Raw genomic sequence first — 25,530 nt, 5'->3', positions numbered from 1 at the left:
GTGCTTAGACAGTCGTGGACGGGGGGCATTTTGAGACTACTCTCACCTCTCTGCGTGGTGCGGGTCGCGCGCTAGAATTTTTTAAAAAGTAGGGTAAAGGCGGGAAAAAGATTACCTTTTCGATTGCTGAGGGGCAGAGTCAACTCCCGGTCATGATCACATGATCCCAAAGTTGGAGGAGGGGATAGGCAAAACGGGTAACTTGGGATTCTGGGAAATTTCTCTTTCTTAGTCTGAACGGACTTTTCCCAGTGTTTTTTAAAACAGTAGCCCCACCAAATGCACAAACACAACCTGTGAAATCATATACTAAGCCAATAATAAGAGATAGAAACACAGCACTGCTACCTACCCTAACTTTGGGGAACAATTGAAAAGATGTGGTGCAGGGGGGCGGAGCCGGACGTCATGACGGGTAAGGTCTCTTCTTGAGAGCTCCCGAAGGGGGGGATCTGAAAAGCTAATTATCTCATCTAAAAAGGCATGGGTCGTTAATGAAAGTGAAGGAGGATGATTATGATTGTTAAGAGAGGGTGAAAATCCTGTTTTTTTGGAAGCAGACTCAGAATAAGGAGGAGAAAAACAGCCCGTTCTCTGGCTGCAAGCAGACGGAAGGAGGGGGGAGCAGAAAGCGAAACTAACTTTGGAATGTTAGAGCTCTCCTGTGTTCTAGTCTGATAAAGTGATGATTTATATACTCCTAATCTGAGAGAAAGGTTTAATTGGCAGTAAATTCACCCCTCTAAAAAAAAAAAAAAAGAGCATCGAAGAATAAGTGTTTATCTGCGTAAGAGGCGCGGTGGATTGTAATCGGGACAGTGACTGAGAGTTAAAAATAGATCCATGCCGTATATCAGAAAAAAAGGGAAAAAAACCCCGGGGAAGGCTACTTGGCAAAGAATTCATCCTTCTAACCATAATTTGGCCCGTCTTGAGAAAGTGTCTGTAGAAAAAGACTTACAAAGTTCTGGAAGTGATTCAGACGGATCTATCAAAATGGCTGAGGGTTCTGGCACGGAGCCAATTTCAGCTGCACTGGAAGAATTGAAGAAATTGATTCTAGATAGCACTGCCACTTTGAGCAAGAAGATGGATATTAATGAAAAAAATGCAGCTTCACGAATGGGGGTGCTAGCAGATAAGATCGCGGCTAATGATAGAGAGATAAAGAAGCTAGATGTGGAAGTTAAAGCACTTGTGAAAAAACAGGATGTCTTTGAAAAAAGTTGTGAGCTAAAATTTCAAAGTCAAGATCTACAGCTGATCCGACTTCAAGATCAGGAGCGGCGTTGCAATGTACGCATTAAACAATTTGTTGAAGAACCCGGAGAGGATTTGAGAAAAATAGTTTTGAAGTGGTTCAACGATATGATGCCAGATCTGGATATAAAAGACTGTGATATTGAAAGGATCCATAGAGTGGGAGGAGCAAAGTATAGAGGATCAGCCAGAGACATTCTTGTGAGATTTGGCAGTTACTACAAAAAAGAGCAAGTGATGAAGAAATTGAGGGCTATGGTCATGATTAAATATAAAGGCAAAACAGCGCAAGTATTCAACGATCTTTGTCAGCAAACACTCCAATGGAGGCGCAGCGTTAAGCAAATAACTGAAACGTTAACAAAAAATACAGTGAGATATGCTTGGGGTTACCCAGTTTTTTTAAAGTTTTCCTATGCTGGGGGTGAACATAGAGTAACCTCATTGGAGCAAGGCAAGGAGCTGCTGAAGAGATTGGGGTTATGTAATGATGCAAGTTTTGGAGCTGGAGATGAGAATGGAGCCGTAGCCGGGGCGTCTGGGACGGGGTAAATGCGGAATGTTGTTATGAGATAATTAATATGATAAGTAGTTAAATACAGGGATCGTGCCGTTATGGCGGGGCGCCGCCTCCCCCCTCTCCCCTAAGTTAGATGGCCGGAGTAATAGACTCACGGGGATATGGGGAGGGGGAAAGTAGTGGGGGGGAAGAGGGGTTGGGGGGATCATTAGGGTGGGAGGGAGGGGGATGAAGGGGGGTTCAGGGTTTATTTTTATATTTGGTGTTGTATATGTTTATGAGTTGCAGAGCACACGGGATCGGAAGGAAAATCAAAAGGGTGATTATGAATAAGAATATTAAAGTATCAACGCTCAATGTTAAAGGTCTGGGGGCAGTCGTGAAAAGGAGGAGAATAGAACAAATGTTAAATAAAGAAAGATCGGATATTATTATGTTGCAAGAAACACACCAAAAATTTGATGGCGTAAATGAAATCCGGACAAGGTGGTCTGTTTATTATGAGAAGTCATTAGGGACGTCAAAGAAAAATGGAGTAGCAATTTTGATTTCAAAAAAAAGTGGATTCATATTGGAAACTGTAAGAAAGGATGATAATGGTAGATATCTTATGATAAAGGGGAAAATAGAAAGTGAACAATATACATTAGTAAATGTTTATGCCCCTAATGAGAGACATAGAGAGTTTTTTATGAATTTATTTAATGAAATAGAGGAGTTTAGGGAAGGATATCTAATTTTAGCTGGGGATTTTAATATGGTAATGAATAATAGAGTGGATAGATCAAACCCCTCAAATGTGGAAAAAAGAAATAATATTACTATATTGAATAAACTAGTAAAAGAAAAAGATTATGTAGATTGTTGGCGTTTACTGAATGGCTTGAATCCGGGATTTTCTTATTACTCCTCAGTTCATCAGACATATTCTAGAATAGATTATATAATGGTTTCAAAAGAGTTTGCAAGTAAGGTATGTAAAATGGAAATGGGGGTAATAAAGGTAACGGGCCATGCATTGTTAAGTTTAGAATTTACAGTTAAAAAGAATTATAAGGAAGCGTTTAGGTGGAAACTAAACACAAAACTTTTGAAGTATAATAAGGTGGTAGAAAAAATGCAAAGAGAAATGATAGAGGCTTGGGAAATTAATGAGAAGGGAGGAACGTCAAGGGCAGTAGTTTGGGATACCATGAAGGCAGTATTGAGAGGGATATGTATTAGAGAAATGTGTAATTTAAGAAGGCAACAAGTAGCAGAGCAGGAACAATTGGAGGAAGAGATTAAGAAAATGGAGAAAGATTATTGGCAACATAAAAATAAATATAAATTAATAGAAATACAGGCAAAGAAAAAACAATTAGAAAATTTAAATTTAGAGGAGGTTCAAAAGAATTTAATATATATGAAAAGGGAGTATTTTGAAAACAGTAACAGGAATTCTAAAGTGCTTGCCAGGCTCACACAAAAAGAAAAAGCCAGGAACGGGATAGGGATTTTGAAGGATAAACAAGGGAAGTATTGTCATACAATGAAGGATAAAGTAAAGATTTTTCAGGAGTTTTATCAGGAATTGTATAAGGGAAAGGATACTCAAAAACAAAAGTTGGAAGCTTATATAGAAAAATATATAAAGAAGAGAATAAAAATAGAGCATAAAGAGTTAATGGAGAAGGTAATAACACAAGGAGAAGTAGAAGAAGTAATTGAGAACCTGAAGCCGGGTAAATCACCGGGGGTAGACGGTTTAGGACCAGAATATTATAAGGTTTTTAAAGGAATTTTAATACCAAAATTAATAAATTTGTATAATTCCATATTGGAAGGGGATAGAACGCCAGAATCATGGGAACACTCATTAATAATTTTAATACCAAAATCAGATAAAGATTTGACTGTCCCTGATTCATATAGACCTATTTCATTAATAAACCAAGATGCTAAACTTTTTTCAACTATCTTAGCAAGGCGGTTGAATAAATTTATAGAGGAATATATAGGGGAGGATCAATGTGGATTTGTGGCAGGTAGACAGATGCCTAATTTAGTGGGAAGAGTATTAAATGCAATACAGGTGATAAATAAGTCTAGGGTTAAAGCGGGAATTCTGGCATTGGATATTTTTAAGGCTTTTGATTGTGTGAGCTGGCAAGCTTTAAAGATGGTTATAAATAAAATGGGGTTTGGAAATAAATTTAAAGCGATAATAGAACAGTTATACTCTCAAAATACAGCCGTAGTGGTAGTGAATGATGGTGTGACAGATAAGATACGACTAGCCAGAGGGACAAGGCAAGGTTGTCCGCTCTCACCAGTCCTATTTGTAATGGTAATGGAATTATTGGCGAATGCAATACGAGAAGATGAGGAGATTGAAGGAATAGGTAGTATGAAGGAAATTAAATTGAATATGTTTGCAGACGGCACGTTGTTGACGATAAAGAATCCAATAGAGAAGATGGGGAGAATTAAACAACAATTGAGAGAATTTGAGGATATTACAGGGTTAAAAATAAATTGGTCTAAATCAGAATTGATGTTGTTTAATTATACTAAAAAGGAAGAGAAGGATTGGGAAGAAAAGGGAAGAGAAATTAGAGTTAAGAATCAGATTAGATATTTGGGAATAAAAATTACGCAGAAATTAGAGAGTTTAGAGAAAGAGAATTTAAATGTGTTAAAAAAAGAGATTTTAGCAAAATTGGAAAAATATAAAAGGTTAAATTTATCTTGGTTTGGAAGAATAGCATTAATAAAAATGAAGATTTTAGCAAAGATTAATTTTGTGTTCAGGATGCTACCAATAAAAATTTCAGAATTAGAGCTAAAAAGTTGGCAAAGGATTATAAATAATTATTGTAATGGTGATAAGAAAGCGAGGGTAAATAAAAGTAAATGGTATTTGAGCCAAAAAAAGGGAGGATTGGGTCTCCCGAATATTAAATTATATTATGTAGCTAATAGATTAAGATATATAGTGGAGGCAATTACAGGATTAGGGGAATCAGATTGGATGGAAGAAAAAATTACGAGTAATATAGAGACTAAATTGGAAAATGTATTTTTTATGGAAAGGAAAAAAAAATGGGTGGAAAGTATAAATAACCCGCTCTTGAGGTTTCACTGGGAAATTTGGAGTAAATATAAAGGGGAGCTGCTTCCGAGCGGCTCTCCTTTGTCACCGGTAATAATGTTGAAGAATTTCCCGGAGGAATTAAAGAGTAGATTAAGTAAAGTTTTAATAGAAAAAAATAAAATGAAATTAAAGGATTGGTTAAGAGGAATGAGTACAAGAGAGGATATGGAAGAGGTTTTGAAGGATAAAAAATTAACTTGGTTAAATTATAGGCGATTAGAACAGTGGACTAAAAAGTGGGTAAGAGATAATGGAGAGTGTAGAGAATTAACAAAGTTTGAGGAACTAATAGTTAAGAAAGATAATGAAAGGGAGAAAAGAACAGTGTTAAAAGGGTTGATGAGTGAAATATATAGAATATTGGTAGAGAAAGGGACGGTGGATAATTCGGGTAAAATGGTTTGGGAGACAGATTTGAAGGTACAAATAGGACAACAGGGTTGGGAGGGATTATGGAAACAAAGAGCGTTGAGAAATATGTCAGTAAGAATAAAAGAGAATTATTATAAAATTGTATGGAGGTGGTACCTAACTCCGGTTAGATTGAATAAGATAAACAATCAGCAATCAGAAAATTGTTGGAGAGGTTGTGGGGTTAAAGGAACGTATTTGCATATGTGGTGGGAATGTAACTATGTTCAAAAATTGTGGAAGATGGTGTTTTTGGAGATTGAAGAAATTGTGGAAATGAAGATAGAACGAACACCAAAAGTTGCATTGCTGTCACTATTTGAAGAAGATTTTAAATGTAAAAAGGAAACTAAGGAACTGATAACGAATTTGTTGATTGCAGCAAGATTGATTGTAGCTAGGAACTGGAAGATTCAAGGGGAATATTCTATTGAAGAATGGTATAAAGAAGTATGGGATATAGCTATTAATGATAAATTAACAAGTAATATTAAATGGAGAAGAGGTATAGCTAAATCAAATGATTCTGAAGGAATTTGGAAACAGTTCCTAATATTTGTGTTTTCAAAAGGAAGTGGGAAACCACGAGCAGAAGAAAGTATGAGATTCTGGAATCAGGAATGAGATCCCGAGGTGGGGGGTGCACTTGTAGGTTATTTTGATTATGTTATTAAGATAAGATTTTGTATTCAAATTGAACATTATGTAGTATGTTGTTGTTGTTGTTGTTTTTATGTGAATGTAAATGTGTATGTTTAAAAAAAAGAAAAAAAGAAAAGAAAAGATGTGGTGCAAGGGGATGAGCTCCCCTAGGGCATCTCATTGTGGACGTGTCCCCACTCTCTCCTGTACTTGGAAGGCCATCAGAGCCTTCCAAAGAGAGTAACCCGGTGGAGCAATGCCTATCATGAGTTGAAGTGAGCGGTCTACTTCTCTTAGTGGTGGAGCGATGCCTATCATGAGTTGAAGTGACAGTTCTACTTCTTAGCGGTGGAGCAATGGCTTTCATGAGTTGAACTGACAGCCTTGCTTCTTAAAAGACTGGTTGACCACCAGTCAAATTGGCAGCTGCTGCTTCCCCCTCCCCTGGGCACGTCCCCCTATTGCTGGTAAAAGACAGATATAGCATTTTTTTTTAAAGTTCTTCTTACTGTTTATTCAGCAACACTGCTGCTTTTAATTCCACCCCTCCTTCGTTTATTTATTTATTTATTCCATTTTATATGCATTACTGGCTTATCCTTGGCTCACTTCCTTATGCCCCCAGAAATGTCTGCTGCCTGCCTGCCTGCCTTCCCTCTCTCCTCCCCTGCCCGCCTTGCAGGGATGTTGTGTGTGTCTGGCTTTGACTCAGGGGAGAAGTCCTTCCTGTGCTCACTTGGAGTTTTGGAAGTTCCAAATCCATTTTTCAAGTGTGGAAGAAGATTTCATAGGTTTATCTCTACTCCCCAATTCATGGCATGTTGGGATTTCCTTTGAAATGGCCCCATTGAGAGGTCTGCAGGTTTAAGCCCCGCCAAAAAACAGGGGATGATGGGACTGCCTTGAGTCTCGGCGTGCGGCGTATGTATCCCTGGATAAGCTGTCATGGTGGTGAGTTTGAGGGTTTTTTTTAACGTGCAAATTGACGGAGCTATTGGAAAGGGGTGTAAATGGGTGTTAGATTTTCATAAATTCCCCAAAAATCAGGGGATGATGAGATTTCCTTGAAACTTGGCGTCCATGTGGACACATGGATAAGCTATCATGGTGCCGAGTTTGAGGTTTCTAACGTGCAAATTGATGGAGCTATCGAAAGGGGTGTGACTTAGGGTTATGGGTGGTGCGTTAGAGGTTAGAGCCCCGCCAAAAATCAGGGGATGATGAGACTGCCTTGAGTCTGGGCGTCCATGTGGACACATGGATAAGCTGTCATGGTGGCGAGTTTGAGGTTTCTAACGTGCAAATTGACGGAGCTATCCCAAGGGGTCTGAATGGGGTGCCCGATTTTCATAAATTCCCCAAAAATCAGGGGATGATGGGATTGCCTTGAAACTTGGTGTGCGTGTGTATACGTCCATGAGGTGTCATGGTGCCAAACGTGAGGTTTCTAACTTGAACAGAAAAAAAGTTGTTTAATTTTTTAGCTTTCAATGCAACCCTATGGGGGGAAAAAACGGAGCTCCGATCCGGATCCGGAGCTCCGAGCGGAGCGGAGCGGAAATGGGTGAAGCGGGGGCGGGGCGAAGCGGCCCGATCTGAAAATCGCGGATCTGGAAGTGAAGCGGAGTGGGGGGTCCATGCACACCCCTATTTCAAACAGACTATTGGGCTCATCAAATGGTGCTAAACAACAAGGACCGCCTTCTCCTGTACAATCCGCCCCCCACACTCAGGTCCTCTGGGAAGGGTTTACTCCAGTCAACCTCAGCTAGGCTGACAACAGTTACCGAGAGGACATTTTCTTCTGCCACCCCCAGACTGTTGAATGGCATGCTGGAGGAGATTCGTCCGTCGCCTTAACACTCTTTCTGAGTTTAAGACAGCCATAAAGGCTAGTCTCTTCCGGCAGGGCTACCCAGGTGAATTTTAAACCTAAGAATTTTAAGATGTTGTGATGGTTATTTTAATATTGTATTGGTTTTATATGCTCTTTTAATTAGTTTTATGTATTATATTGTATTTAATGTTGTTCCCCGCCTCTATCCAGAGGGATAGAGTGGCGGGTTGTTATTATTATTATTATTATTATTATTATTATTATTATTATTATTATTATTATTATAAACTATAAATAGCATAAATGCAGATTATTTCTGAATCCTTCCCACCCTCACCCCCAGCTGATGTGACGTGACATCATGGAATGTCTGCAAACATTCTAACTACTAGAAGGAGATGGGCAGGTCATATAATTTTGATAAAGCATTGGGTCAACTTGGCTGAGGGAGGAAGTTCACATGGTCGGATCTTTTGGGACAAATTGCCAGAGGGAAAGGAGAACCCTGACAGGAAAAAAAACACATGGATAACATTACAAACAGAATTATTTTTTTCCCTTTAAACTCAAACAAGCCTCTTCTATTTACTTGAACAAACTGTTTCTTCATTCAGTTCAAGACCAGGCGGATGCCTTGATGCCGACGGTTGCCACTGCTTTTGGGAAAGCCCCGTGCTTTCTCTGCTGCGGGGTGGCAGCAGGTAGTCTTAACGCAAGAGGCAGCGCAGGCTTTCTGGTGGCCATTCGGTTTGCCGGGCCCACCCACTGCCCAGGCTTCCAGTGACCAATCAGGGGTCGCCATCCACCCAGGAACGCCTCCGCCTCAACACCGGAGCAAGGTCAAATGGCGGAAGGGCTGTGGTCACCTTGCTCGAGTGTGAAAAGACGGGGTATGTGCCCATCTTTTTTAATACGCAGCTTTGCAGGAAAGCCCCATGATAGCTGCAAGATGGCTGCTGCGTCATATATTGACCCAGTGCCACCATGCAGCCACCTCGGGGCTTTTAAAGTATATAGACAGCCCGCCCCCCCCCCCCGGATTACATTTGTATCTCAAAAACTAGACCTTTGTATCCACTTTCTGTAGTATAAAGGATATTCTCATTCCATGTGACTTGATATAAAAGCAATGGGAAAGCAATTCTAGAACAATGAAGGTGTTTTTTTAAAAACCTATCAACTCTGCCCCTTTTTCCTGTACCACCAGTCTCCCTGCATGAACATTGTCTGCATCATTGTGTTTCAGGCTTTCTACACAGGCCGAACATTGTTCATGTGATTTTGTCCACCAAGGAACACCTTGCGTGATGAAATGTAAATCATTCTAGGGCAGCCATCCCCCAACCCGGTGCCCTCCAGATGTGTTGGAGGGCACCAGGTTGAGGAAGACTGTTCTAGAGTGTTCTACGTTGCACACTCAGTTCCTCTGAAGCACTAGCAAGGCCCCACCGTCTTTTGGCATGACGTCAGAATGCACCCCCAATTCACAGCAGAGTAAGATTAAAGGCTGTGGGCTAGCTGACTTTTAGGACAGCATTGATGGCAATGCCAATCTTACTTTATGTATTTAGTGCTTATTTTTATTCAGTTTCTTTAAAACATTTATATTCCACTTTTTCTGGGGAAGGGCTGTAGCTGGCCGGTCAGTGTAGATCAGGACTGCCCTCCAGATGTTTTGGATTACAAGTACCATTATCCCTGACCATTATCAATGCTGGACACAGATGATGGGGATTTTAGTCCAAAGTATCTGGGAGGTGCCAGGTTACCTATCGCTGGCAGAGAGAGCAGCGAGCTGGATGGACTAACGCTCCAGGTCATTATAAAGCAGCCTCCTATTCAAAGTAGCTAATAGGAATCCAGTCCCATCCAATGAGCAGGTAGAAAAATAATCAGAATCGACAATAGCAGGGGACAATCACAAAGAAAACCAGCAGGAATGTAATGAAATGAAAATGACCCTCAAAGGCTCTCCGGAACAGAAGAGGTTTTACAGCACTGGAGAAAACCACGAGTGAGGGAAGAGAACGTCAAGGCCTGGGTGCCACGGAAAAAAAGAGATTGGGCAGAGGTCCTTCAGATATTTTGGTCCTAGGCCAGAACATTTAGCACCAGAAAGATCATCTTGCCATTGAGGAAACAAACACGATTTTAGGGATTGCCAGAGTTTGAAAATATTCTTATGATAGGGTGACCAACTGTCAGGATTTCCCCGGATTTGTCCTGGTTTTTGTTCTTTCCATAGTGTCAGGGGGGATTTTCTATAATTTTCAATAATGTCCTGGAATGACACACCTTCCCCTTTAAGGCTGCCATTAGTATGGCAGGAGTGAATGACATGCTTTCTTGAGGCACATCCACCCCGAGCTCCAATTGAGGTCTTAAAGGGGAAAGTGGGTCATTTGTGGACATTCTAGAAAAGGGCCCAATTGGAGTGGATGGTGGTGGTGCAGGATTATATCCTTTCCCCTCCTCCACTCCAATCGGGTTCTTTAAGGTGGCGGGGGAATAACGTACTTTCTGCAGGACTCAGAAAGCTGCTTCCCCACACACACACTTGGTGTCCTCTTTTTTGGTTTCCCAAATATGGTCACCCTATCTTATGATTTGTTAAAAACATACCACAGCCTTATGATTTGTGAAAAGCATACCTCATAACCAGTAATCGCTATCTGGTGCATGGAGTCATTAGCCGACTTGATGATGTCGAGCACTGTGGCCAGCGCTTCTTCCAGTTCAGCTGTGCCTTCGGAATTTTTGCTGCATTTTAACATTTCCTGATTTTAAAAAGGAGACAAAATGGAAACTCAATATCAGAAGGCCTGTCAGATATTTTCCATCATGGAAACAGCCTTAACCACAGAACTCCGGCACAAAGAGAAAGACAAAGTTCACGTATACAACTATTTGCCAAGTGGGAACTTATCATTCTGTGCCTAAAAAGCCATTTCGTCATCTGTATTTTCCTGTGAAACGGTGAGCAAAACCTTACGTATTTCATCTCCTGGTCAGAAATCAAGGGCTACAACTGAATGCTAAGATTCTCCTTGCCACTTAAAGAGGCAGTACAGACAATTACGTGGTTATGAGCACGCTGTAGTTAACTGACTACTTGGAAAGTGGTCTCGTAGCTATTCAGTCTCTTTCCCCCTAATTCCTGGTAACGTCCAGAATTTCCACACTGAGATAACATCATCACGTTGTGCATTTCATTGGCAACCAATTGTGTAAAATGGGTACAGGGAGATGCACAGCACATTAACGCCACATTGTAGGTTGTGCATTGCTGAGAAGAGGGGGGGGAATGAAGATATGGAACAGTCACAGTTCCAAATCTTTAATAACATCTGTTTTTGTCCAACATGTGGATGGGCAACTTCAAGGCATCTGCTGCTCTCCCTTCTTATGAATATCTTTAAACTAGACTCATGCTAGATCATAGAATCATAGAATCGCAGAGTTGGAAGGGGCCTACAAGGCATCGAGTCCAACCCCCCGCTCAATGCAGGAATCCACCCTAAAGAATCCCTGACAGATGCTTGTCCAGCTGCCTCTTGAAGGCCTCTAGTGTGGGAGAGCCCACAACCTCCCTAGGTAACTGATTCCATTGTCGTACTGCTCTAACAGTCAGGACGTTTTTCCTGATGTCCAGCTGGAATCTGGCTTCCTTTAACTTGAGCCCGTTATTTCGTGTCCTGCACTCTGGGAGGATCGAGAAGAGATCCTGGCCCTCCTCTGTGTGACAACCTTTTAAGTATTTGAAGAGTGCTCTCATGTCTCCCCTCCATCGTCTCTTCTCCAGGCTAAACATGCCCAGTTCTTTCAGTCTCTCTTCATAGGGCTTTGTTTCCAGACCCCTGATCATCCTGGTTGCCCTCCTCTGAACACTGCACTACTGTAGTGTAGTGTAGTGTAGATTTACACTACTGTTTTATAGTGGTACTAAAGTACAGTGATAACTGTTGGGCACAACCCACATTCCATCTACCGCTTTCAAAGAGATCCATCAGATGAGCGTTTTATTGCACACTCATTACTGGGCACTCGTGGACTTTCACGGGACCCTCTCACAATGTCGTCTGCCTCCTGCACGCCTCCTGCCCCTTCTAGCCTTTGCGCAACAAAGAAACACTCCAGTAAGTCTGACTTATTTTTAAAGACGGACGTTGTCGCTATCTCCTGCAGTGTGCACACTTCTGTTTTCAATTTCAGCCACTTAGAGATTTTATTATATTAAGTGGTATATAAGTATTACTAATAAAGAAATAAACTGGAAATAGAGAAAGCATTTGGAGACAATCCACACATTTCTGTGTAATGTCTAGTTTGGCCATCAGAGACCTTGTCAAAGGCTCACATCTGTACGCAGAGGCAAGCGAGCTTTTCTATCTCAGAATTTGCACAAGTAGGGCAAGATGCTGATAAGGAGCAGAATGCAGAGGTAGGCTGAGGTCAACAGCCAAGGGTTTGATGTGAGGAATCAATGAAGGAAGCAGAAAACTCAGCAGCCCACTCTCACAACAGCTGCCCTGGAAGCATTTGTACCCAGCCAAGGTCAGCAAGGGCCAATCAGTTTCTAGGGGTGGATACAGCACCACCAACAAGAAAACGGTGGTGTAGCAGGAGAACTCCAGCAAGGAGAAGTCAGGGACTCGGCCATCTCACTAGCCTCAAACGCCACGTCTCTTTACCAGGGCTGGTGTCAAGGGTAGCCATGGTTGGTTTTCAGAGGGAAGTATTCAAAAGCAACTTCCCCAATCTGTGGCCTGAAGTGGCACGGTCCATTCTACCACCTCCGGAGTCTTTATCATCTCAATCACATGTCATTATGCTGCATGCTTTAAACCACGCCTCACGCATGGACTCAGGAACCTGAAGGGCTCCTAGCACCACCAATCAAAATACACTCCTCAGCTATTCCGTCTTTTCTTCCTTCCACACTAAGGAAAAGGTTGGAAGAAGAAGTGGGAAACAGTGGGTTTACAACCAGATGACTTCGATGTCTGGACCCCTCCCCTGTAAAAGCCTGTGAATGAAGCTGGGCGATTGCATATTAAAAGCCTTGTCTGGAAGCACACTTACACGTGGTCTGGACCCACTGTAAAATTCGGTGACTGCATGATAAAAGCCTTATGAGGAAGCATCCTGGAAGAGCTCTTACTTGGCACAAGTAACTTGGGGCTTTGCTAGACCTACCAGGTGTTCCGTCGTTGAGGAGCGGTGAAAGCGGATTTTCCCGTTCAGCCGTGACGCCTCATGATCCACACCTGCCTTCGATTTGTGGCGGAAGTTTGCGCCGGTTGTGCTGCTGCCGCCGCGAGCACGGTTGCGCAGCCACACCGGCCTGATTGCCGCGGCTTTTTTTTCCGCTCGCTGCACGGTTTGCGCAAGTCCAAAAGACCGCAAACTTGCGCAGCTGTCAGCGATGCCGCCGCCGGCCCCGTGATCACCACACAAGCCAAAATTTAAGATAACTAAAGGTTCAGAATTGTGTACACATATTATGATTCTACCCAAGGACTTTTAGAGCATACATTAGTTGTAAAAGAAAGTTAACAAAGAATCATAGAATAGCAGAGTTGGAAGGGGCCTACAAGGCCATCGAGTCCAACCCCCTGCTCAATGCAGGAATCCACCCTAAAGCATCCCTGACAGTTAGTTGTCCAGCTGCCTCTTGAATGCCTCTAGTGTGGGAGAACCCACAACCTCCCTAGATAACTGATTCCACAGTTGAACTGCTCCAACAGTTAGGAAGTTTTTCCTGATGTCCAGCCGGAATCTGGCTTCTTTTAACTTGAGCCCGTTATTCCGTGTCTTGCATTCTGAGAAGAGATCCTGGCCCTCCTCTGTGTGACAACCTTTTAAGTATTTGAAGAGTGCTATCATGTCTTCCCCCAATCTTCTTTTCTCCAGGCTAAACATGCCCAGTTCTTTCAGTCTTTCTTCATAGGGCTTTGTTTCTAGACCTCTGGACCTCTGTCTGCGTCCTTCTTGAATTATGGAGCCCAGAACTGGACACAATACTCTAGGTGAGGCCTAACCAGGGCCGAATGGAGAGGAACCAGTACCTCACGTGATTTGGAAGCTATACTTCTCTTAATGCAGCCCAAAATAGCATTTGCCTTTCTTACAGCCGTGTTGCACTGTTGGCTCGTGTTCAGCTTGTGATCTACAACAATTCCAAGATCTTTCTCGTTTGTAGTATTGCTGAGCCAAGTGTCCCCCATCTTGTAACTGTGAATTTGGTTTCTATTCCCTAAATGTAGAACTTGGCATTTATTCCTATTAAGTTTCATTCTGTTGTTTTCAGCCCAGCACTCCAGCCTATCAAGGTATTTAAGTTTGTTTCTGTCTTCCAGAGTATTAGCTATCCTACCAAATTTTGTGTCATCTGCAAATTTGATCAGCGTTCCCTACACCTCCTGACAAATCCATGTTGGCTTCTAGTAATCACTGCATTGATTTCAAGGTGTTTACAGATTGACTTCTTTATAATCTGCTCCAGTCCCAGGGATGGATGTCAGAGATGACTGGTCTGTAGTTCCCAGGTTCCCAGGTTCCTTTTTGCCGTTTTTGAAGATAAGGACAACGTTAGCCCTCCTCCTGTCGTCCGGCACCTCACCCGTCTTCCATGATTTTGCAAAGATAATAGACAAGGGTTCTGAGAGTTCTTCTGCTAGCTCCTTCATTACTCTTAGATACAGTTCATCGGGCCCTGGAGATTTAAACTCATTCAGGGAAATTAGGTGTTCTTTGACCATTTCTTTATCTACCTCAAACTGCAATCCTGCCTCCTCAACTTCTGCTTCACTTTTTCCACGAGGGGGTCATAGACCCGCTTTTAGGAGAAGACCGAGGCAAAGTAAGAATTAAGCACTTCAGCCTTTTCTTTGTTGTCTGTTATCAATTTGCCTTCCTCATTAAGCAGTTGAACCACCCATTGATGATCTATTTAGATAACTCGCTAGTTAGTTATCCAATATGGAGTAGTTAAAAGAGGGATTTCTTGCATTGTATTTTGTTCCATTGTAATGATTTTTGTTTATCCTTGCTTTTTGCCTTCCCTGTATTTTGTCTCTTGTGAAAAGTCTTGCAAAATCTGTAATCCACCAGCAAAAGTATTTGTATTGTGAAGCCTTAGCCACAAATGATCTAAAAGAAGCTAGCAAGCTTAAGTTTTGTATTGCTTTAAGGGGGGAAATGTTAGCATAACCACCTCCATTTTTAACAGGAAACTGTAAAATCTCCATTGCACACCAAGCAAAATGTCATAATGCCCTGTATGAGAATGTCTCCTTGAGTGCATCCTTCTTAACTAATATAAAAAGAATCCTGGCTCCAGCTGTCTGTGTCGAAGTTAACTTCTATAACTTACTGTCAGGCCAAAGGTATTGTTTACAGGACTGTTTAGCATAATTAGCTATGCCTCAGTGTTATGTTCTGATTGGTTAATGCTGTTACTGGGCTATGCCTCTTGAAAGCTCAAATACTGTACCATATTCCCTATGTCTTTTGTCTGATTGCTCCCTTTGAAGAGACCAGGCCTTGATTACTAATCAATAAAGCGCTTTTGAACCCTCTGTCGCTGGAATGGTAGAGTCGTGTTTAAGGGCTGTTTGGATCTCGTCCTTGGGTGAAAAGAACATTGATCTAACAAATGGAGCCGGAGCCGGCGGTGGCGGTGGCACCGGCAGTGCCAGTGCCAGCTGAAGTGGGGAGGGGACGGAGGGGAGCCAGTTGCCATTGGTGGATGGCTCACAGGGGGCGCGGCCAGCGAGCGCTGGTGCTGAGGGTCAACATTGATGCGGTCACTTCCTGATGGGGGTCGTGGCGGGTGTCATATGACCCGAGGTCAGTCGTCTGCATGGGCACTCTGTGCCTACATCTCCCATCATGCCTCTGAAGTGTCGGCGGCGATGACCGCCTCTGTGCCCTCTCCCCCATTCCACAGAGCCAACCCACATCTGGCCGTAGCCATGGCAGCAGCCCACAAACAGCTCTGCCCTCTGCCAGCCTGGTACCCACACTAACAGGCAGCGTACAGCACCGCCATTATGCGGCCACAGTAGCTGCCCACCGCAAGGAGTCACCAGCCACTTTTCCGTTCCTGCGCAAACTGTCACTGGGGGAATAATAAAAAAAAGCCGCTCTGCCGCGCTGCCCCAGCTGGTGGACTGCGCGCAAATGGCGGAGGCGGCTTGACCGAAGCTGCTGACCACTCCCCCTTAGCACGCCTTTTCCTGCCCAGTGCGGACCGTAGTGACCTCACATCCTCCCACACGTACTCCGAATTACCGCGGGACGGCAGGAAAAGGTGCACTAGAACTCACTTTTTTAAAGTCGGGAGAAAGAGGCTTCACCGCAGGATAACGGCGGATCCTCATGAACTTCATCTGGAAGCCTCGACGTGACTGCGGAAGGTAACGCGCGCTAGAGCCTCGTCTAGTAACGCCCTTGGTGAGTTGTTGTTTTTAAACTGGGACTAATGTTCGTATTTGAATTTATATATGTGATTTTTCTTGAGTGGATTGGCTTTGATTTGATTGATTAAGCTTAAAACAGACGTTGGGGTTAATGTGTAAAATCTATTCACTACAAGGTGGATGATGAGGGTTTTTTGTTTGTTTTAGTAATAATTATGGGAACATAAAGCTCCATGACTCTGGAATTATGGGGCCAGATCTTCCAGCAAGCTTGAACAGCATCATCTTTAATTTTACGCCAGCATTTCCCAACCTGGCATCCTCCAGATGTGTTTGTTGGATTGTAATTCCCATTGACCATGCTGGCTGGGGATGAAGGGAGCTGTAGTCTAACATATGTGGAGGGTGCCATGTTATGGAAGGCTTTTCTTTACAAAAGTACTGCAGTGACCCACCGTTTCCCTTTGCAAAAAGCAGCTTTCTGGATCCAGTTATTACCTTTAAAAGCAGCTGGTACTTGGTAATCCTCTGGACTGGCTTTAAGAGATAAGCATCGAGGGAGAGTTTATGGTCCAGTTTCCGCTGACATTCCTGGAAAAGACGAAGGGAAAAGGTGGCAATGAAGTGCTGCTAGTCTGAAAAACGAACACAACACACAAGGATACCAAGAGCAAAATTACAGAGTAATGTTATTTTTATGCGTAGGAGCCTGTTACTTTCATAAGGCAGTTTTAAAAGCATGGGTATCCTTTGGCAGCTTCCAAAAGGTGGCTTTATGCAGCCTGAAGCACTGCAATTTCCCACGTCTTTGAAGCATAACAAGGGCCGCATCTACACCAAGCAGGATACTGCACTGTGAAAGCGGTATATAAAAGGCAGGAGCCACAGGACTGCTTTATAGTGGTATTGAAGTGCACTGACAACTGTTGGGGCCCATTTATTTTATTTTATTTTATTATTTATTTAAGGATTTTTATGCCGCCATTCAGCCAAAAAAGGCTCTCATGGCAGCTTACAAAAGTATTTCTTGACAGTCCCTGCCCACAGGCTTACAATCTAAAAGACATGACACAAAAGGAAAGGGGATTGGGAGGGAGGAGGAGGAGAGGGAAAAGGAAAGCAAATTCAGGCACTACAATCTTAGTTGCAAAGTTCAGCAGTTACAGTTGACAGCAGGAGGAAGGGGGCTCTCAGCTGGAGCTGGACCCAGGCACAGTGGAGAGGTGCCTGGCTGCTGCTTCCTCCCCGCCCTCCCCTTTTGTCGGCAAGACTCCATTAGCACGCACCCCCAACAGAGGAAAAAACGAGAGCAGAAAATATGACTCTCCCCACACCAAAATAAAATGCAACAAGGAAGGGAAAGGGGCGAGATGAGTGCAGGACAGGGATGACATCATGTGAGTACCGCGCTGCAAATCCACATACCAGGAAAGGTGAGTGTGCGATAAATCACTGGTGTGAATTACTCTAAATGGAGCTCTAAATGTGTTAAAACTGTAATCACCACTTCACAGGTCCAAAGGGGCTCTATAATGACTTGGGACCTGGGTATGCAAACCCAGGACATTTGGACATTAACTTGTCCAAACAATGCATACATTATCTGAGGATGTCCTCTTGATCCTTCCACCACCTGATTAATTGGGTATTGACTAGAGAGAGTGTGTTTTCAGTCATGACACCCAATCTATGGAATGGAGGGAGGCTTGCTTAGTAGCAACTGTATTCATTATCTTTCTGACACCATGTTAAGATATTTTTATTTGCCCAGGCATTCCAGCTCAGAATATAAATTGATGGACTGAACAGATTTTATCCTTTCTGCTGAGTTTTTACTTTGAATGTTTATGCTGCTGTTCTTTCATGAACTCATTTTAACTGTGATTTCATGCTAGTTTTATACCTCCGGTATCAGAGGCAGTAAGCCTATATATACCAGTTGCTGGGGGACATGGGTGGGAAGGTGCTGTTGCACCGTGTCCTGCTTGTGGGTCCCTGGTCAACAGCTGGTTGGCCACTGTGTGAATGGGTCCTGGAACTAGATGGACCTTGATCTGATCCAGCATGGCTCTTCTTATGTTCTTAATATGTTCATCCTTGTAACCTACTAATTCACCTGCCTTTCACTCCAGCCAAACGAAGGTGATGGTGAGAAGGAGAAGCAGTAGATGCCCCTGCTTTCTTGCTCAATGTCCCCCTCTCTGTCAAGCAAGTAAGTGATAGCAATGATGCAAAAGAGGACGAGGAGCAATGGCAGCTGGTGATAACAGTGGTGAGATGTTAGCCTCGGTGAGGGAGGGGTCCCAAGGGCTCTCGAAAACCTGGAGCTGGCAACGAAAGGTGCACTCAGGCACACGTTTACTTTGGAATCTATAAATACTTTCTAAAACTTGGGAGGCCTTGTGGAACAAATGATGTTCCTAAGCAGGAAAGGTAGAGGTTCAAATAAGCAGGCAGAGATCAGATGAAAGCTTTCACTTAGAAAGAGGAAAGGGTGAATGGGAGATAGAGAGGCTGAATGAAACCAAGCGCTCCGCAAGTTGTTCCTTCACGTTGGTTCAAGGTGACAAAATTAATCTGGGAGGAGGAGAGGCGCTTGGATAGCTTAGCTGCCTGGACCTAACTAAGACCCACCTGAAAGAAGAGGCTGTCTCCGCACTGCCTCCAGAGAGCTTCTGACCTTGGCTTGTTCTGGCAGTATTTTTCATATATTTGGAGATCTTCTTTCTGCAACAAAAAAGAAGTAAATGTTAAACAATGCAAATCAAAATAACCAACTGAACTTCTTCGTTACTAAATAAACAAGGTGGAATGGGTACATGGCACAACACGCCAGCTCAGATGTAAATCCACTGCCCTCCTTACCATGATTAACAAATCAGGACCCAACTTTAGTGTCGTGGACTTCCTCTCCAGTGCCCTGTCTTTCCTGGAGCAAACACCCTCCTCCCCCACTTAACCATAGTTATATAGTCCACTGTTAATCATAGCTAAGGCTAACCTGGATTTCCCTTCACTGAAGATCTCAATCCCCTTCAAATCACACTTTCAGAGCTTTCTTAGAAGGGAAATCCTTGTTAGGCCTGTGTGCCACCATTTAAGCTATTCTGAACAGTTTTGTGGTGACAGGTAGGACTTGTTCACTTAAAAAACACACCACAGAAACCAATGAAACAACTATTGTGAGCAGAGCAGCTGTTTGTGCTCTGGTCCTCACAGGCCACAGCTGGCCACCATGAAATCCTAACTCCATGCGTCCTCTGATGGGTCTGAGCAGGCACTGACTGGCCAGGAAAGAGATCTTGGCATTGTAGTAGAGAGGTCGATGAAAATGTTGATCCATTGTGGGGCTGCTGTGAAAAATCTTTCCATCTTGGAGATCATGAAGGAAGGAAGGAAGGAAGGAAGGAAGGAAGAGAAAATAAATATGATAATCCCCTTATACACATCTATGGTGTGAGCACACTTGGAATGTTGTGTACAGTTTTGGTCAGCAATATTATAGAGCTGGAAAAGGTGCAGAAAAGGACAAGCAAAACGATCCAGGTCTTGAAGCAGCACCCCTGTAAGGAAAGATTACAATGCTTCAGGCCTTTTAGTTTAGAAAAAAAAGGCAAGATAGAGGTGTATGAAATTAAGCATAGTGTGGAGAAAGTGGATATGGAGACACTTTTCTCCCTCTCTCATAATATTAAAACACGGGATCATCCCAAGAAGCTGAATGGTGGAAGAAAAGGGAGGACTTCTTACACAGCACATAGTTAAACTATGGAATTTGCTACCACAAGATGTCATGACGGGCTCCAACATGGATGACTTTAAGAGGGAATCTACACGTCGTTGTGAGGGCGCTTACATGCGCCCCCAGTGCGCCCCCACAACGATTGTGTAGACCGAGAAAGAAGAGACGGAGGAAGAGGCGGAGGAGGCGGCAGCTGGGGAACTGGCCGCGTCCTTGCCGCTGCCGCCGCCGCCTCCCCGCCGGCCTCCTGCTGCCGGGCTAAGAGCCACCCAGGTCGGAGAGCTTGGCGGAAGCGGAAACCGAGCTCTCCGACCCAGGTGGCTCTTACCCCAGCAGCAGGAGGCCGGCGGGGAGGCGGCGGCAGCGGCAGCAAGGACGCGGTTCCCCAGCCGCCTCCTCCTCCGCCTCTTCCTCTGTCTCTTCTTTCTCAGTCTACACAGTCGTTGTGGGGGCGCACTGGGGGCGCATGTAAGCGCCCTCACAACGACGTGTAGATTCCCTCTAAAAGAGGATTCATGGAGGCTAAGTCTTTCCATGGTTGCTAGTCCTGATAGCTATATATTGCCTCCAGAATCAGGGGCACCTTGCCTCTGTATTCCAGTTGCTGAGGAACAAGAGTGGGAGGGTGCCCCTAGTCAACAGCTGGTTGGGCTCTGTGGGAACAGAATGCTGGACTATCTAAGCCTGTGGTCTGAGCCAGCACAGCTCGTTTTCAGTCAAAAATCAACTTTATCGTACCCGTCAACAGATGGGAAATTTCTGCTGTGCCAAAAAAACCACAGCCTTTGGTAGACCGGCTGGCCCAAATAGAAGATCTCCTTACTGAGGAAGCCAGACGTTCTGGGAAGGTTGCCATACTAACAGACTTCTGTCTGGCCCTTTCTCCCAGCTACCGCCTCAAGAGAAGTAACAGCTTTTAGGAGCTAATGTGTCTCCTTTTGGCTGAAATTTCACTGTGTCAGGGAAAGTCCATGAATCCAAGAGAATTACTTTGTTCAGCATCTTGGGACTAGCACAGGATTTCTCTTTGCACCCTGAAAACAAGGCTTCAATTACAGGCCAGGTTGGAGCAGATGCCTCAGTGACTTGGCCCCTCAGCCCAAAAGAATGCTTTAATGCTTCAAAGAAGATGAAGGCCAGCAACAAAAGCTTATTTTTCTTCGGAGTTAAAGTCTCATTCTCCTTACAAGATTTAAAGCACCATCCATTTTATGAGGTATCAATTTAACACTTTTTAACAATCACTTCTTTTTCCTCATAGTGAAAGTAGCAGCACAATTTCTGCTTGCTGGGCTAAGACCACGCATTTCGACTTTAAATATGCAACACACTAAAGTTAATGGCCTGTTTAAAGCGAAATTAACAGTTGATTTGTTTTAGGAAACTCAATAGCATGTTCTTGGATGCCTGGTAGACCAGAAAAGTAACCAAAGCAACAGGAAAATAAAACCAAGGTGCTATACGAACACAAACAAACAAAATATGAACTAGATCATGGATCTGAGCCAGAAGCACACATATTCAACAACTATACACCAACCTCCCCCACCCTGTGATTGTTCCTCAGTACTGTCCTCCACAGAATCCTCTAAATTGTTTTGTAAGTTTCCCTGAGCTTAAAAAATTGGGCTGAGATCACCTGAAAGAACAGTCACTGATGGGCTATATACACATTGTCCTTGTCAGTATTTCTCTTTAAACAACACGTATGAATGCTTTTAGGGTCAGTGTGGTGTAGTGGTTAGAGCAACCTTCTCCCAACCTGAGGGGGGAAGGCACCAGCTTGGGGAAGGATGGGTTAGAGTGTCAAATCAGGATTCAGGAAACCCAAGTTCAAATCCCTCCTCAGCCATGAAGCTCACTGGGTAACTTTGGGCCAGTTGCTTTATCTCTCTGCCTAACCTATTTCACAAGGTTGTTATGGGGATTAAAAAAAAAAAGAACCATACACCTGTATGCCACCATGAACACTCCTGAAGTAAGGGTGGGATAAATTCTAATTAATCAGATAATAAATATAAATGTTATAGTAGAAAGAATTACCTGGTTCATATGTAATGACAAGCCAGAGTATAGGTTTTGTATGGGTTGTCGTTGAATCATGGTTGCTGTTGAATTTATTTATTTATTTATTTATTACATTTTTATACCGCCCAATAGCCGAAGCTCTCTGGGCGGTTCACAAAAATTAAAACCATCATAAAACAACCAACAAGTTAAAAACACAAATACAAAATACAATATAAAAAGCACAACCAGGATAAAACCATGCAGCAAAATTGATATAAGGTTAAAATACAGAGTTAAAACAGTATAATTTAAATTAAAGTTAAGATTAAGTGTTAAAATACTGAGTGAATAAAAAGGTCTTCAGCTGGCGACGAAAGGAGTACAGTGTAGGCGCCAGGTGGACCTCTCTGGGGAGCTCATTCCACAACCGGGGTGCCACACAGCGGAGAATTCTCCCACAGTGGAGAATTGTGGGCTATCATTACAAGCAAACTCCACACTATAGTTTAACTATGGGTTGTTAACAATGAACAACCCAGAGTTCACAACCCAACAACAAACCATGGATTCTCTTCCTGGGTTGTTCATGATTAACACCCCATAGTTAAACCGTAATGCAGCGTTCCCAGGTAACACAAAAACCCACAATTCTACGACCCATGATTCAACAATAACCCATACTCAATCCCTACTCTGGATTGTTATGTGAGAACCAGGACAATATATATTTCTTAAATAAATACAATTTAATTTAAAAAGTGTTCCCCACCACACCGCAAATTGCTGTTTGTGCAGCAGCCACATAACGTTGCCACAGCAATTGCTCTATTTTTTTTTAAAGTGCCACAGAAACATAACTCAACAGAGCCATTGCTGTCCCTGCCTAATTCCATGCTTTCATTGCTGGGTTGCAACCCAGAGATTATATTGTTCCGCTCCTGCACCCCAGTCCTGGGGGGGGGGGGGGGGACTTGCAGAAGCTCCAGCACTTGCTCAAACTTTAGTTTCCTAGGTGGGCACTGGAGACCTGTGGCGTTCCTTTTATGAAGGTTTATTTACACTGTGTCCAGGCCTACAACAACCCAGCTTCACACAAACCCTGCTTCCTCTCAGCTGTCCAGCAGATCTTTTGCAAGACTAAAGCTGCTCCCCTTTTGTTTCAGATTCAGCCTTCCCCCAGATTAATTTCCTCCTACCGCCTCAGGCCTTGTAGAAGAAAAAGGTTGCCCATTTAGGAATTACAGTGTGTGTTGGGTGTGTGTGGAATCCTTAATGTCTTTTACTCAGAGACACTGAGTTATGAGGAGTCCCTGGAGGTAATTTAGACTGACCCCAAACACATAACATTATATTTATTTGCATATGCTGCTGTTAAGGATTGCTGCCATTGTGCCTACCATTCTATTATTATTATTATTATTATTATTATTATTTATTTATTTATTTATTTATTTATATAGCACCATCAATGTACATTCTACTCACATCCCCATTGCTCACTGTGAAGAAACTGGGGTAAAACTGAGGTAAAAGTTTTAAGAGTTATGTTTTATTTCAACCAAGGGTTGAGTGGGTTAACAATAAAATATATTTTTGGGGTTTTTACTCAGGTCTTGTGCCTGAGGGGATTTACATTGTAGATATGGCACGCTGGCAAATTGACAGTTACTGTTACCACTAGGAGATGGAAATGAAACCAGGTTCTCTCTATTTATATGGAAGGGTAGGACTGAAATTGGTACCATCCAATTGGGGAATAACTGAACATTCTGAAGATGCCCATTGGCCAGAAATTTACCCAGAGATGGGGTGATAGAACATTGGACACCTAAAAGCTGATTGGTTGGAGGGTTCTGACTGGAATGAATATAAGGAGCTGTGGAGAAGTCGGAGTTGACAGAGGAGTCTGTCTGGAGGGTCACCTGAGGAGGTGTCTTTGGAGAAAGAGCAGCTGCTAAAACAGGAGGCTGAGCTGAGAGCACGGGAGGCAGAGGCCAAAGAAGGTGGTCTGTGGGTGGGGAGGGGAAGACCCCTGGAGCAGCCTTCGGAGGAAGGAGCTGAAGCCTGAGTGACAGCAAGTGGCAGGTGACGGAGGGAGGTCTGGAGATTGAGCAGGTGCTGGACCAGACAGAAGACTTCAGGAGAATCCTAGGGAACAGAGTTGAAGGTTCCAAGTGAAAGTCGAAACTGACCAGAAAGGAAACTACTGTACCTTTCAAGCCCTCATATCATTTTATTTATTAACAATATTTATATACTGCTCCCCATTCAAAATTTTGGAGTGGTGTACAAGATAAAATAAAAACAGAACACAAGCACACCCATATAATATAATATATATATTTTAAAAAAACAAAATGCAAAGTAAACCATGGCCTCTTGAGTTAACTTGGGTGGAGCTTGATAGGGGAATTGGCTTAAGGTTGGTTAGGGATAGGAACTGGGGCTTCTAGCACTTGATTGGAGGTAAGAGTAGCTGTGTAGAAACCCTGCTTTAAAAGTAGTAACAACATCCTTAACATAATAGGCATTCTTGTTTTCTTTTTAATAAAATACTTTATATCTTCGTTTACTTTTTTCGGCACCTCTGATCTGTTTTGTCTCACGCCTAATAGCCAGTTTCTTTAAGGGAAAAGGTATATGTTAAATACAAGGGTGTAGTTTAATGGTAGCAGTGGAAGGGAGGGATCACCCAGACTTGAGGGGTGATCCACCACATTTAGGAATGGGGGTGGTTTTGCCCTAGTGTACAGGTCCCCACCCCAAGACCCAGGTCCATCATACTTACCCTCTTCCCTCAGCTGCTGAAGCAAGTGGGGATTCAAGTTTGCCCCAGAGCAACTTGGCTCTACCTTTACCTGCTGTGGGAAGAACCCAAGCTTACTTGAGTTCCACATGGGGGGAAAGTGGGCAAAGGAAATGGGGACTGGGATGAGTGAAGCCTTGGCTGTATTACCTCCAATTTCCTTGGCACTATAAAGAATAAATGCAGCAGCTCCTGGGTGCAACCTGGCAGCCATACTTTTAATTTATTTTTATTTATTATTGCATTTATATCCCACCTTTTTTCCTCCAAGGAACCCAAGGCAGCGTCATAATCCTCCTCTCCATTTTATCCTCACAACAACAACCCTGTGAGGTAGGTTAGGCTGAGAGTCTGTGACTGGCCCAAAGTCACCCAGTGGGTTTCCATGACCAAGTGGGGACTAGAACACAGATCTCCCGACTCCCAGTCCAACACTTTAGCCACTACACCACACTGGCTCTCATACTAAAGGGTTCTGGGAGGTTGCGAGAACTAAATGGGCTTGGTGCCCAGAATTCTGCAGTCAAGGTAATTCCAGAGTTAATTGTACCAAAATACAAACGTGTTGGTGAGCTCCTGCTCCCCACCCCACCCCAATATTATTTATACGTAATTTTATATCCTCCCTTCTGGTGTTTATGCCACTGAGAGAACCTAACAACGGTTAAAACCAACCATAAACTACAGTTCTAAAAAATCTTTATGCAATACTTTCCCTATAGAGATTTAGCTTACCTTTGTTA

At 43.2% G+C, this 25,530-nt stretch overlaps 2 protein-coding genes across 3 annotated transcripts in view; one reads left to right on the top strand and one right to left on the bottom strand.

The window, feature by feature from the left end:
- The window catches only part of ATP11B (ATPase phospholipid transporting 11B (putative)), a 508,285-nt gene that overhangs the window by 262,009 nt on the left and 220,746 nt on the right, over positions 1-25,530 (top strand). The gene's annotated exons all lie outside the window — the stretch shown is intronic.
- The window catches only part of MCF2L2 (MCF.2 cell line derived transforming sequence-like 2), a 282,358-nt gene that overhangs the window by 66,938 nt on the left and 189,890 nt on the right, over positions 1-25,530 (bottom strand). Inside the window, exons 19-21 of the mRNA XM_063131918.1 lie at positions 18,864-18,956; positions 16,728-16,820; positions 10,458-10,583 (exon numbers count right to left, since the gene is read on the bottom strand). Of these exons, the coding sequence (XP_062987988.1) occupies positions 10,458-10,583; positions 16,728-16,820; positions 18,864-18,956 (312 nt within the window). The remainder of the gene's footprint in view (positions 1-10,457; positions 10,584-16,727; positions 16,821-18,863; positions 18,957-25,530) is intronic.

This window comes from Elgaria multicarinata, chromosome 8 (genome assembly GCF_023053635.1).
Source record: "Elgaria multicarinata webbii isolate HBS135686 ecotype San Diego chromosome 8, rElgMul1.1.pri, whole genome shotgun sequence".
Taxonomy (NCBI): domain Eukaryota; kingdom Metazoa; phylum Chordata; class Lepidosauria; order Squamata; family Anguidae; genus Elgaria; species Elgaria multicarinata.
Note: the sequence above shows the minus strand (reverse complement) of the source record. Positions and strands in the feature narration are given on the sequence as shown.